Raw genomic sequence first — 10,839 nt, 5'->3', positions numbered from 1 at the left:
CGACAACAACAACAAAACCGAAACGAATCGTTTAAATCCTGCCCCGGCAAAAAGGTTGCCGACCTTTTTTTTTTTTTTTTTTTTTTTTTTTTTTTTTTTGCAGCCAAAAATTGGGGTTTGTGACTAATCTTTTCTCTCTTATTTATTTATTTTATTTTTTTGTCTTCATTTGCTGCTGTTTGTACTCATTGTTTTTGCTTTTGTTTTTTTTGCTTTTTAACACTTAGTTGTTGACCAACATATTTCACACACATTTATGGAGTAATTTATAGTGGCTCTAAAGGAAGATGAAATATACTTTATTACGGGGATACACTTCTTTTCTCTCACAAGTTGATGAGATTCATAGTTGGTGAATCTCACTAACTGTGTAAAAAGAGAAATATGTTCACGTAACAGAGTGTATTTTCTCCTACATGAATTGTTAGAGCCTTTTTTGTCCCTCTCTCTCTCTTTTTCATGTAAAGACTCCCTCTCTCATGTCAAGATGGGGGAAATTCGCCCAAAGATTGATGCTAGTACCCTTTTTTGATTTTTACTTTTACTCGCCTGCTGTTTTGGACACACTATAGCTTTACTAATAGAACAATTGGTTTTGTATAATATGATTTTGTTTTCTATTTATTTTAATTGCGAAAATAGTGCACGCATCTGTCAATGAAAAATTGAACACTTTAGAAGGGAGCTAATTATAATAAATTGGTATTATACATGCTATATATGAAGTCTTTGAATTTATCCACTTGGTAATCGATAAAATTGGATATTTTCAGAATTTGCATGGATTTAAAATAATATATATCAGGAAGGTGCGAGTCTGTTTCTATCTTCTAATACGTAAGCATTCGCGCATTTAAAACAGAAAATTTGTACGAAAATTATATATGTACTTTTCTATTTGCAATTTTCAATTCAAACTTTCATTTTCAAATAATCACCATGATCTTGATGACAAAAGATCCATTTAAGTTACGTGAAATCAATGATCAAATCTCACCCCAAGTTGTCCATGCTTTCACACTAATCCAAACGGAATGTTTGTTATGAACTCATGATCCACTCTTCTTTTTTTTTGGGGGGGGGGGGGGGGGGGGGGGGGAGGAGTTGAGACTTGAGACTTGAGAGAAAAACAATGCTAAGGGTTTTTTTTTTTTTTTTTTTTTGGAGAATAAAAAATGCTAAGTTGATATACAATTATTCACAATCTTTTTTTACAGCTCTTGAAAATTTGAAATACTAGTAAGTTGTAATCTAATTATCATTTTCATATAAATTCATTATAGCATTCACATCAACTTGTACAAAAACATTTGTCTATTTGAGTATAACAACCCACTTTTTCTATTTTTATACTCACTTTTCGAAACATTCTACATTAGATTATTTATTTTATATTACATTTCATTAAAATATCAAAATTTCTTAATTTTTTAAAATTATTTCTCTTTTTTCATACACAATAACTTCCATCTATTCTCTTTATTATCATTGAAATATGCAAAAAAAAAAAAAAAAAGGAATAAAAAAACTAGATACAAAATTAATAGTGTTAGTGTAATTTTATATGTTTATTGTAACAAATTTTTAAATTCACGTGTATACACAGACTTATAAGAACCATTTTTAGGTAAAATTATTTAAATTTTACACATTTTTTTATTATACTTAAAATACTCTTATTGACATAATTTTTTATTAGTATGATTTATATAAGGAAAATGCTAACGAGTGCCCTTAGTGCATTGGTTAAGAATCTAGTTAAAGAAAGTTTTTATGAGAAAAAAAAAAACAATTAATATTTTGACAGCTTTTTTCATTTCCCATAAAAGTGATATCAAAACTTTCTTAAAATTGATTGTTAATTAGTGCCTTAAGGATATTCATTAGCATAACCCTATTGATGTCACCTCAATTGATGTTAAAGATTTCGTATTCTTAAAATTTGCCGAATCAAAAAATTAGGTACCCCTATTGATTACAAATACGGCAGGTGATCTGGCCCGTAATTTTTTCAGGTAAGCATCATATATAGCCCATTAAAGTCTACCATTGACTGAGGTTTACAAAAATTAATTTCACCATTCATTAAAGAAAAAAAAAAAAACTTTTGTCAGGGTCCTCTATAGATCACCTGAATAAATGGCCAGGAACCACTGCAAGCTTGTCAACCATTTTGAGTCATCCTTGTTTGTACCTATTTATATTCATATTTTAGGTGACCCTCCTGTTTTTTCCATTCCTCTTTTCGCTGTTGTCATTTTCTTGGGCTGCTGGAAAAACCATCACGTGCATGGATTTGACATTGAGCACCAAAACGTTTTATTTTTTATTTTTATGAGATTAATATTCAGATCTAAAATCAAAATTATAATGCTAAGAGCATGAGAAATCATACAATTTTTACAACAATTTGCTCATATAACGAGTTGCGAGTGGTGATATTGCGGATCTACAATTTTTCTTTACCTCTCACAACTTGTCACGTAAACAAGTTAAGGTAAAAATTATATGATTTGCTACGGTCTTAGTATTATTCAAAAAAAAAAAAAAACTCTGAAGTCATCATATTCTTCATCCGCAGCAATAACCATGTTTCATATTTCTCATAAGTCATAAGTCACGGCCTTTTTCCCATCCTCCACTGCACATTCTGTGGCTGTGGGGGGAACTTTTCCGCGGTTTTCCTTTTCTGTGGTTTCTCATATTCACCAAGTAGAAGGAAAAAAAATAGAAGTTAAAGCTGCCTTGTAGTTGAAACTTGAAACAAATTTGAAATTTGAGACATGGATCGTGTTCCAATCGTTTAATTTGAAGATAAACACAGCTAGTTGTGTTGTCATAATTGTCTTTTCCTTTCTTTTTTTGATATAAATGGGGAATATTATTTGACTAATAAAAAGTTTATACAACAAAAGGCGTATAGGCCTCTAAGGACACATTTACTTGTCCCAGCTCCCAAGTTACTTCATATTCCAGATAAAAGCTGGACAAAAAAAATTTGGGCATAAGTCATAAACTCCTAAAAAGCCGTCATTGTCGACCCCTTTTTGCTAGCTCATTTGCACATCTGTTAACTTCACAATATATATATAAAAGGTTCCTGTAATTAAAAATTAAGAAAATAACGTCCGGTGGTAAATAGTAATTCATTATCAGTGATTATCCAATTGATAACAGTAATATTAATAGTAGAGTTTAAATTTGTTATTCAATTATTCATCCTTTTAAGAAATGTCTAATATATTGGATGATCTATTTAAATTACACTAAACAGTTATCATTACACAAACCAAGGTGAGAACTCGTCCCATCGAGGCAAGACGTCTCTCTCATTAACTAGTTTCAATCAGTAAAGTAAAATGGTCTATACATTGTATCATGAAAAGTCTTACACATATGACCGGAAAAAAAAATTTACTTTTGTTTGGGCAGATTTGGCTCCTACGCCACGTGACATTAACGGTCTTTTAGGCTTTATTGATCTAGGTTCATGGAGGGGCGCCGCCAATTCATTACTCGCAAGTCTATGAAGATTTGTGTCTTTTGCGCTTGGGTAGGAATTCTAAAACTCCGTTTAGATAGAACTTATTTTGTTGAAACTAAAAATTGAAAACTGAAAATACTGTAATAAAATAATTTTTAAATGTGTGAATAGTACTATGAAACCTATTTTTAATGAAAAAGTTGCTGAAAAGTGAGATTTATGTGTCCATGAACAGTGTACGGGTGCACTGTTCATGGGAGAATAGTCAAAAGTTGCGGCTACTATTCATGAACAATAGCCGTAACAGTGCATGAAGCTCCTGAAATGCGTGCCAAAAAAAAAAAAAAGACAAACGCAAACATGGACGCAAAAGTGTGTGAGAAAAATAAATATGATCGGTAGGGTTAGATTGGTTGTTATTTAATGCTTTGGTTGGTCAAAGCATTAGAGTGGATCAAAGCTTTAAGTGTATCCAAACCCACACTAATTGCTCCAAGATGCTAACCTTTGATGCCATATTTTATAGCGGGAGCCCCTCAGTCATCACAGAGGCAAATTTGAGAAAACTTTTTTAGATTTTTGCTATAAAACGCACAGTTCCATAACTATTTCATTAATTTGGCAAAATCGGTTCAACCATTCTTGTTCTTGTTCTCGATTCTCTCGGTTGAACTAAGGATTATTGGTTTTATCTGCACTTTTTTCTTAATTTTTGGTTCTATTCAATAACATAATCTAATTGGATCCTAGTTGAATTGTCTGGGTCCGGTTTTTAAAACCGTGCACTTTAGTGCCCATAGCCATAGGCAGAGCTGGCCAGCTTTAGAGTGGATCAAAGCATTAGAGTGGATCAAAGCTTTAAGCAGTGAACAAGGCTTTTGGTTACTAGATTTTCGAAAGAAATGGCAAGTTTGAGTAGTGGTTTTCATTGAACATTGTAGCAATCTGGTTTAATGCTAAATCAGGGTAATCTAGATTGCTAAACCAGCTTTGTTATGCTATATTGGAACTTGGAAGAAATGTCCCCATAAAAACCCACTAAATTTGAGGGATTTAGAGCATTCTTATTATCAAAGGTGCTAAAAATACTAAATGCTATTTTTTAGCATTTTTAGCACCTCAAATGATAAAAACATACTAACATCAAACATGCTAAATCTTAAATAATTCAGCACCAAACTACAGTGAGCTGTTATTGATTCAGCACCAAGCTACAGTGAGCTATTATCAATAACAGCTCACTGTAGCTGGATTGTAAAAAAAAAAAATACTTTTATATTCTCACCAACATTCCTCTCTCACTTCTCTCTTCTCTGGTATTTCTTCTCTCTCTTGATGGTTGTGGTCCAGCGATGGTTGTTGTTTAGCGATGGTTGTGGGTCATGGTCTGATGGTCCGATGGTTATGGTCTGGCAAGGTGATTTGATTTTGCTGTGGGTCTGAGTTCATGGGTTTGGGTTCATGGGTCTGGGTTCGTGGATCATCAACTTGACCGGCATGGATCGTCGAGTTGACTGGCGTGGATTGTCAACTTGATTGGCGTGGATCATCGACTTGATCAGTGTGGGTCTTTGATTGTTGTGGTGGTCGTTGGAATTGTGGTGGCTGGTGGCCAGTAGGATTGTTGGGTTGAGACTGTAAGACCAAGAGGGAGAGAGAGACAGTGAGATCGAAAGGAAGAGAGGATCAAAAAAAAAATAAAAACAAAAAAGGAATAAAAAATAATATTTAAATGAAGTTGTCAAAAAAATAGAAGTTTTGATGTTGAATGTATTATAAAGTGGGATGTTAAATGTATTATAAAGTGGGATGCTAAAATTTTTAGAATCCTTGATGTGAATGCTCTTGGTCAATTAACACTAAATGAGGTCAAATGCTTATTCATGGTTTGAGGTAATTAGGCCGAAAATAAAGATCATACAATAGATATTGGGCCATTATTTCTTGGGTTTGTAGCTTGCATGTGGTCCTGCCCATATGCTCATGGATTTTGCAAAAAGCGCTCCAAGCCTACTTTGCAAAGTCTTTCTCTCGGATTCATGAGTAAACTTAAATACAATGTACCCATGGCTTTTAATGGAGTTTGTAGTATGTCTTTATATTAAAATTTTATTCCCTATTTGTGTGTGTGTTTGTTTCTTAAAAAAAAAAAAAAAAAAATTCTTAAATAAAACATCATTTTATCCTCCAAATCACACTTCTTCAAAGTTCCCTCTTAAAATTATATGGTCTTGGCTAAATAAAATAAATTAAATTAAATAACAGGTCCAAAATAATTGTTCTTGCTTTGTCTTGGGCTTTCGGAGAAAATGAGCATTAAAAATTTCTAATAAAAACAACAACCAAATATTAGTCATAAAATTTTGAAGTTAGTTATAAATCCTAAATATATTAGTGAAGGTTAACTACACGTCACAACTCCCAAAATCATACTCCATTAAAAAACTACTATTGAAGTTAAAATTTTGTATTCTATAATTTAAAATATAAAAGATGTTTAACATGTTTAGCAAAAAAGAAAAAGATGTTTAAGATGTTTAACATATAGAGGAATCTTCTTTCCTTTTTCTTTAAGAAACATATAGAGTAATTTAATTAATTCTTTATCCCATCAAGGAAATAGCTTCAGTTAGTTCAACTGGTAAAGTTTTTTATAATTGAATAAAATATCTGAAGTTTAATCATTTGTCTATACCAAAAACCGATTAATGTTTTGATTTGATGATAAATAAGGTTGTAGGGGTAAGGGCCCAAGATCATATATTGGGCTTTGGGCTTTATCCGAGACATTGACAAGTCCGAGGAAGAGCAAATAGTTGTTAAGGGATTCCCAGTTAAAGTCTCATAAACAGGGAATGAATGGAAGATGATCCGAGGAGAAATCCCTCCTCGGATACGATGAATGTAGCCCAAGTGTGTACTCTAGCAATTAGAGTGACACTCTAGCAATTAGAGTGACCCTCCAAAAGGCTCTAGCGATAGGAATGTGCCCTATGAACATACGAGAAAGAAGGAAACTCAAAATATCTAAGGAAAAGTTGTTACCACCGCATTAAATGCATTGCAGCTACTTTTCTGGCCACATTTATGTGGAGAATACCTCTGAACAGTGCTGCCTTGGCTACTACAACTCATAGAAGGCTGAATGGGGTGTCGGATGGAACAGACACTCAAGTAGGGACTCAGATGATCAACAAGTGTAGGATTAAGATAACCCAATAGGAGCTATATAATGTAAGAAACCCTCCATGAGAAGGGGATCGGAAAAGAGAGAGAAAAAATATTATAGCAATTTAAATCATTTTGGTATCCAAGAGTGATCATTATATACAGGCTTAACCTCCTCGGACTAAAAGTCTACTGATATCAGCATCCTTTATTTGTGTTTGATCGTCATGCAATTCAATACTAGTCGTTGTCCAACTCATTAGGACCTAGTTCTTTGACCCATTCTCTACAAATTTATTGTATTAGGCTCATTGGGCCAAGACTCTATACATTTTGGGCTTGGGTTCCAAATTGTGACCCTATAAAGGCAATTACCAAAAGCGATTTATTTTAAAAGCACAAGATTTATAAACCAAAATGCACACGGAATCTAAAATGAACTATTTGTCATTTTTATTTTTTTGTGCCACCATGCACCTACGAGCATGAACAACTTATTTTCATATTCCTAGTGATGGGAGTGACGAGAATGCATATCCTTGACGAAGCCAACACAAGTGACGAGGCAACCCCCAGTGACGAGAAAATCATCATCACTGACGAAGGCAGAAAAATCATTCAATGAAGCCAGCCAATAACTCGAGCAGTTACGAAACTAGCAAAACAGACCATTGGGAACCTATTAAAAGCCCCATTCTTGGGGAGGAGGTGTTACTAAGAAAGACATTAAATATTCCAACGGCTAGCAACCAAAATCACATATATAAAGCTCTCACCTTGTCTGCAGAAGGTACACAGAGACTAACACTCTGAGAAAATACCCATTACTATTCTTGTTCATTCATTTCCATTTTACAAATTATTTCTTTGTTCTAACTTTGGCATTGGAGGCGTTGTGGCAGGCATCACACCGGTGACCTTCTTAAAGGACACATTCGAGCGGACAGGAGGAGTTCCATCTGCCCATTTCGACTGACGAAGTCACGCTTTATCAGTTTGGAGCCGTTTGTGGGAATAACATTTTCAGATTCGTATTTGTCAAATTCGAATTTGAAAACACAGTTTCCATCAACCTTCTACATTCAGATGGAACCCAATCCAAATTCAGCAGCCTTGACCCAACAAGTTCAAGCCCTTGCAACCACTATTAAAGAACTCACCAAGCAAAACCAGGAAATGAAGCTACGACTCCAACAGGTCCAACAGGCTCAACAGGAAGAAAACAGGTCCAAGGGTAACCCGGAGGGAGAAGGGGACAGCCACAGGAGGAGTACCTGGACAAGTCCTTCGTCTTTACACTCAACAAGTGGAAAGCGGCCATGTCTACCTACTGTTTTAAGGTAAAATTCCCAACAGATAATGACGTCGGTGAAGTAAAAGGAGATCAAGTCCTGGCAAGAGAATGCTACCAAGCCGTCCTGGCTGCGAAGGAGAACCACAAGTGGATGATTGAAGAAAAGGAAGAAGACAAGATAGAGGCCCTGGAAACAGTGGAATTGGTTGAAGGGGAAGCGCACAAAACGGCAAAGATAGGAACGACGTTAAGCCCTGAGATGAGAACAAGACTCATTCAATTCCTCAAAGAAAATCTAGATGTCTTCGCCTGGAGTCACGAGGACATGCCGGGCATAGCTCCAGAAGTCATCCAACATAAGTTGAATGTGAACCCGGAAAGGAAACCAGTCCAGCAAAGACGAAGAACCTTTGCCCAGAACGAGATCAAGCAGTGGCAGAGGAAGTTATTAAACTCTTGACGGCAGGGTTCATCCGGGAAGTGTACTATCCTAAATGGTTCGCGAACGTCGTCCTAGTGAAGAAAGCAAATGGAAAATGGAGGATGTGCGTGGACTTCACCGACCTGAACAAAGCATGCCCAAAGGACAGCTTCCCTCTACCAAGAATAGACCAACTCGTGGACTCTACAGCCGGACACAAGTTACTAACGTTTATGGACGCCATCTCGGGATATAAGCAGATAAGGATGGCTGAGGAAGACCAGGAGAAGATCGCGTTCATCATGAGTCAAGGACTCTACTGTTACAAGGTAATGCCTTTTGGATTGAAGAATGCTGGGCTACGTATCAAAGGTTGGTGAACAAAATGTTCAGCCAACAGATTGGCAGGAACATGGAAGTATACGTGGACGATATGCTCGTCAAGAGTAAGGAAGAGCTCGCACATCTGGACGACCTAAAGGAAACGTTCGCAACCCTCAAAAAATATCAGATGAGGTTAAATCCAAGTAAGTGTGTTTTTGGGGTAGCTTCGGGGAAGTTCCTGGGATTCATAGTGTCGCAAAGAGGAATAGAAGCGAACCCAGAGAAAGTACGACCCATCATCAACATGGCGTCACCCAAGAACGTCAAGGAAGTCCAAAAACTCATGGGAAGGATAGCAGCCTTGAACAGGTTCGTCTCCAGAGCTACAGACAAATGCCTGCCCTTTTTTAAAACCTTGAAGTAAGCTTTCACCTGGACCGACGAATGTGAAGCAGCGTTTTAGGATCTAAAGAGTTACCTGAGCAGTCCACCCCTCTTAAGCCCGTCCAAAGAAGGGGAAAACCTGTATTTATACTTGGCAGTGTCAGCCTCGGTAGTAAGTGCAGCCTTGATTAGGGAAGAGGATGCGAAGCAGCTACCAGTTTACTATGTCAACCAAGCCTTCCAAGGAGCTAAGTCCAGGTATCCAAGGATTGAAAAGATCACGTTTGCATTAATAGTAGCTTCGCGCAAGCTAAGGCAATACTTCCAGGCAAACCCCATTCTCGTAATAACGGACCAACCAATCAAGAAATCAATGAACAAGCCCAAGGCAGCAAGAAGAATGGTCCAGTGGGCAATTGAACTTAGTCAATTTGACATCGAGTACCATCCTAGAACGACAATCAAGGCGCAAGCTCTGGCGGACTTCATCGCAAAGTTTACCCTTCCGGATGAAGACAGTCCTCCAAATGGAGTTAATAGATGGACGCTGCAAACTGATGGTTCGTCAGCCCAGAGGAAGGGGGGAGTAGGGGTTGTCATAACCACCCCCGACGGAGAGGTGTTGAAATATGGGGTCCAACTAAAATTCCCAGCTACCAACAACGAAGCTGAATACGAGGGGATACTGACGGGGTTGAGGCTTGGAAAGGTACTTGGAGTCAAAAACCTGTTAATCCAAAATTATTCGAAGCTAGTGATCGAGCAGATTAGAGGGGAACACGAAGCAAAGGAAGAAAGGATGCAAAAGTACCTCAGGCTGATGAAACATCTAACTCAGGAGTTCGATACGATGGAGTTCGTGCAGATCCCAAGAAGTCAGAATATGGGGGCAGACGAAATCTCGAAGATAGCATCATCAGAAAAATGAGAGATTAGCATGGATTTGATGATGGAGGTCCAAAAACACCCTAGTATTGAAGAGGTCTCGACGTTCACCATCCAGAGCGGAAATGGCTGGATGACTCCCATCATATCCTTCCTCCAGGACGGGCACCTCCCTCAGAACATAGAAGAAGCTAAAAAGGTCAAGAAGAGGGTGGTCAGGTTCACGATCCTTAATGACACCTTATACAAGAGAGGCTTCTCTATGCCTTACTTGAAGTGTGTTGATGAGGAAGAAGCTAGATACATATTGGAAGAAATCCATGGAGGAGTTTGCGGTGATCACGCCGGCCCCAAATCCCTGGTGAACAAGGTAGTACGGACAGGGTATTTCTAGCCAACTATGCAGATAGACGTTGTTGACATCGTCAAGAGATGCGACAAGTGCCAGCAATATGGGAATGTGCAACGGCTTCCAGTAGAGAGACTGACGACTATAGCCTCCCCGTAGCCATTTGCACAATGGGAGATCGACATCGTCGGCCCACTACCCCAAGGTAAAGGTCAGGTAAAATTCCTACTTATTGCTATTGATTACTTCACAAAATGGGTTGAAGAAGAGGCTCTAGCAACGATCACAGAGGCAAGAATACAGAACTTTGTGTGGAAGAATATAATTTGCAGGTTTGGAATTCCCCTGACGATCATATCAGATAATGGGAGGCAGTTCGACAGCCAAGGCTTTAAAGACTTCTGTTCAAACCTTGGGATCAAGAATCAGTTCTCATCCCCGGGGCATCCCCAAGCAAACGGACAGACGGAAGTGACAAATCGAACGCTGCTCAAAATTATCAAAACCAAGCTGGACGACGCAAAGGGTGC

The 10,839-nt window shown here is 37.4% G+C and overlaps 1 protein-coding gene across 1 annotated transcript; it reads left to right on the top strand.

The window, feature by feature from the left end:
• Positions 1-8,600: 8,600 nt before the first annotated feature.
• LOC115950318 lies at positions 8,601-10,003 on the top strand. The gene is made up of 3 exons (XM_031067534.1): positions 8,601-8,739; positions 8,916-9,060; positions 9,178-10,003. The coding sequence occupies exons 1-3, from the start codon at positions 8,601-8,603 to the stop codon at positions 10,001-10,003; spliced, it is 1,110 nt and encodes a 369-aa protein (XP_030923394.1).
• Positions 10,004-10,839: the final 836 nt, after the last annotated feature.

Source organism: Quercus lobata, chromosome 6, assembly GCF_001633185.2.
Source record: "Quercus lobata isolate SW786 chromosome 6, ValleyOak3.0 Primary Assembly, whole genome shotgun sequence".
Lineage (NCBI taxonomy): Eukaryota > Viridiplantae > Streptophyta > Magnoliopsida > Fagales > Fagaceae > Quercus > Quercus lobata.
This window is presented reverse-complemented; position numbering and strand designations above follow the sequence as displayed.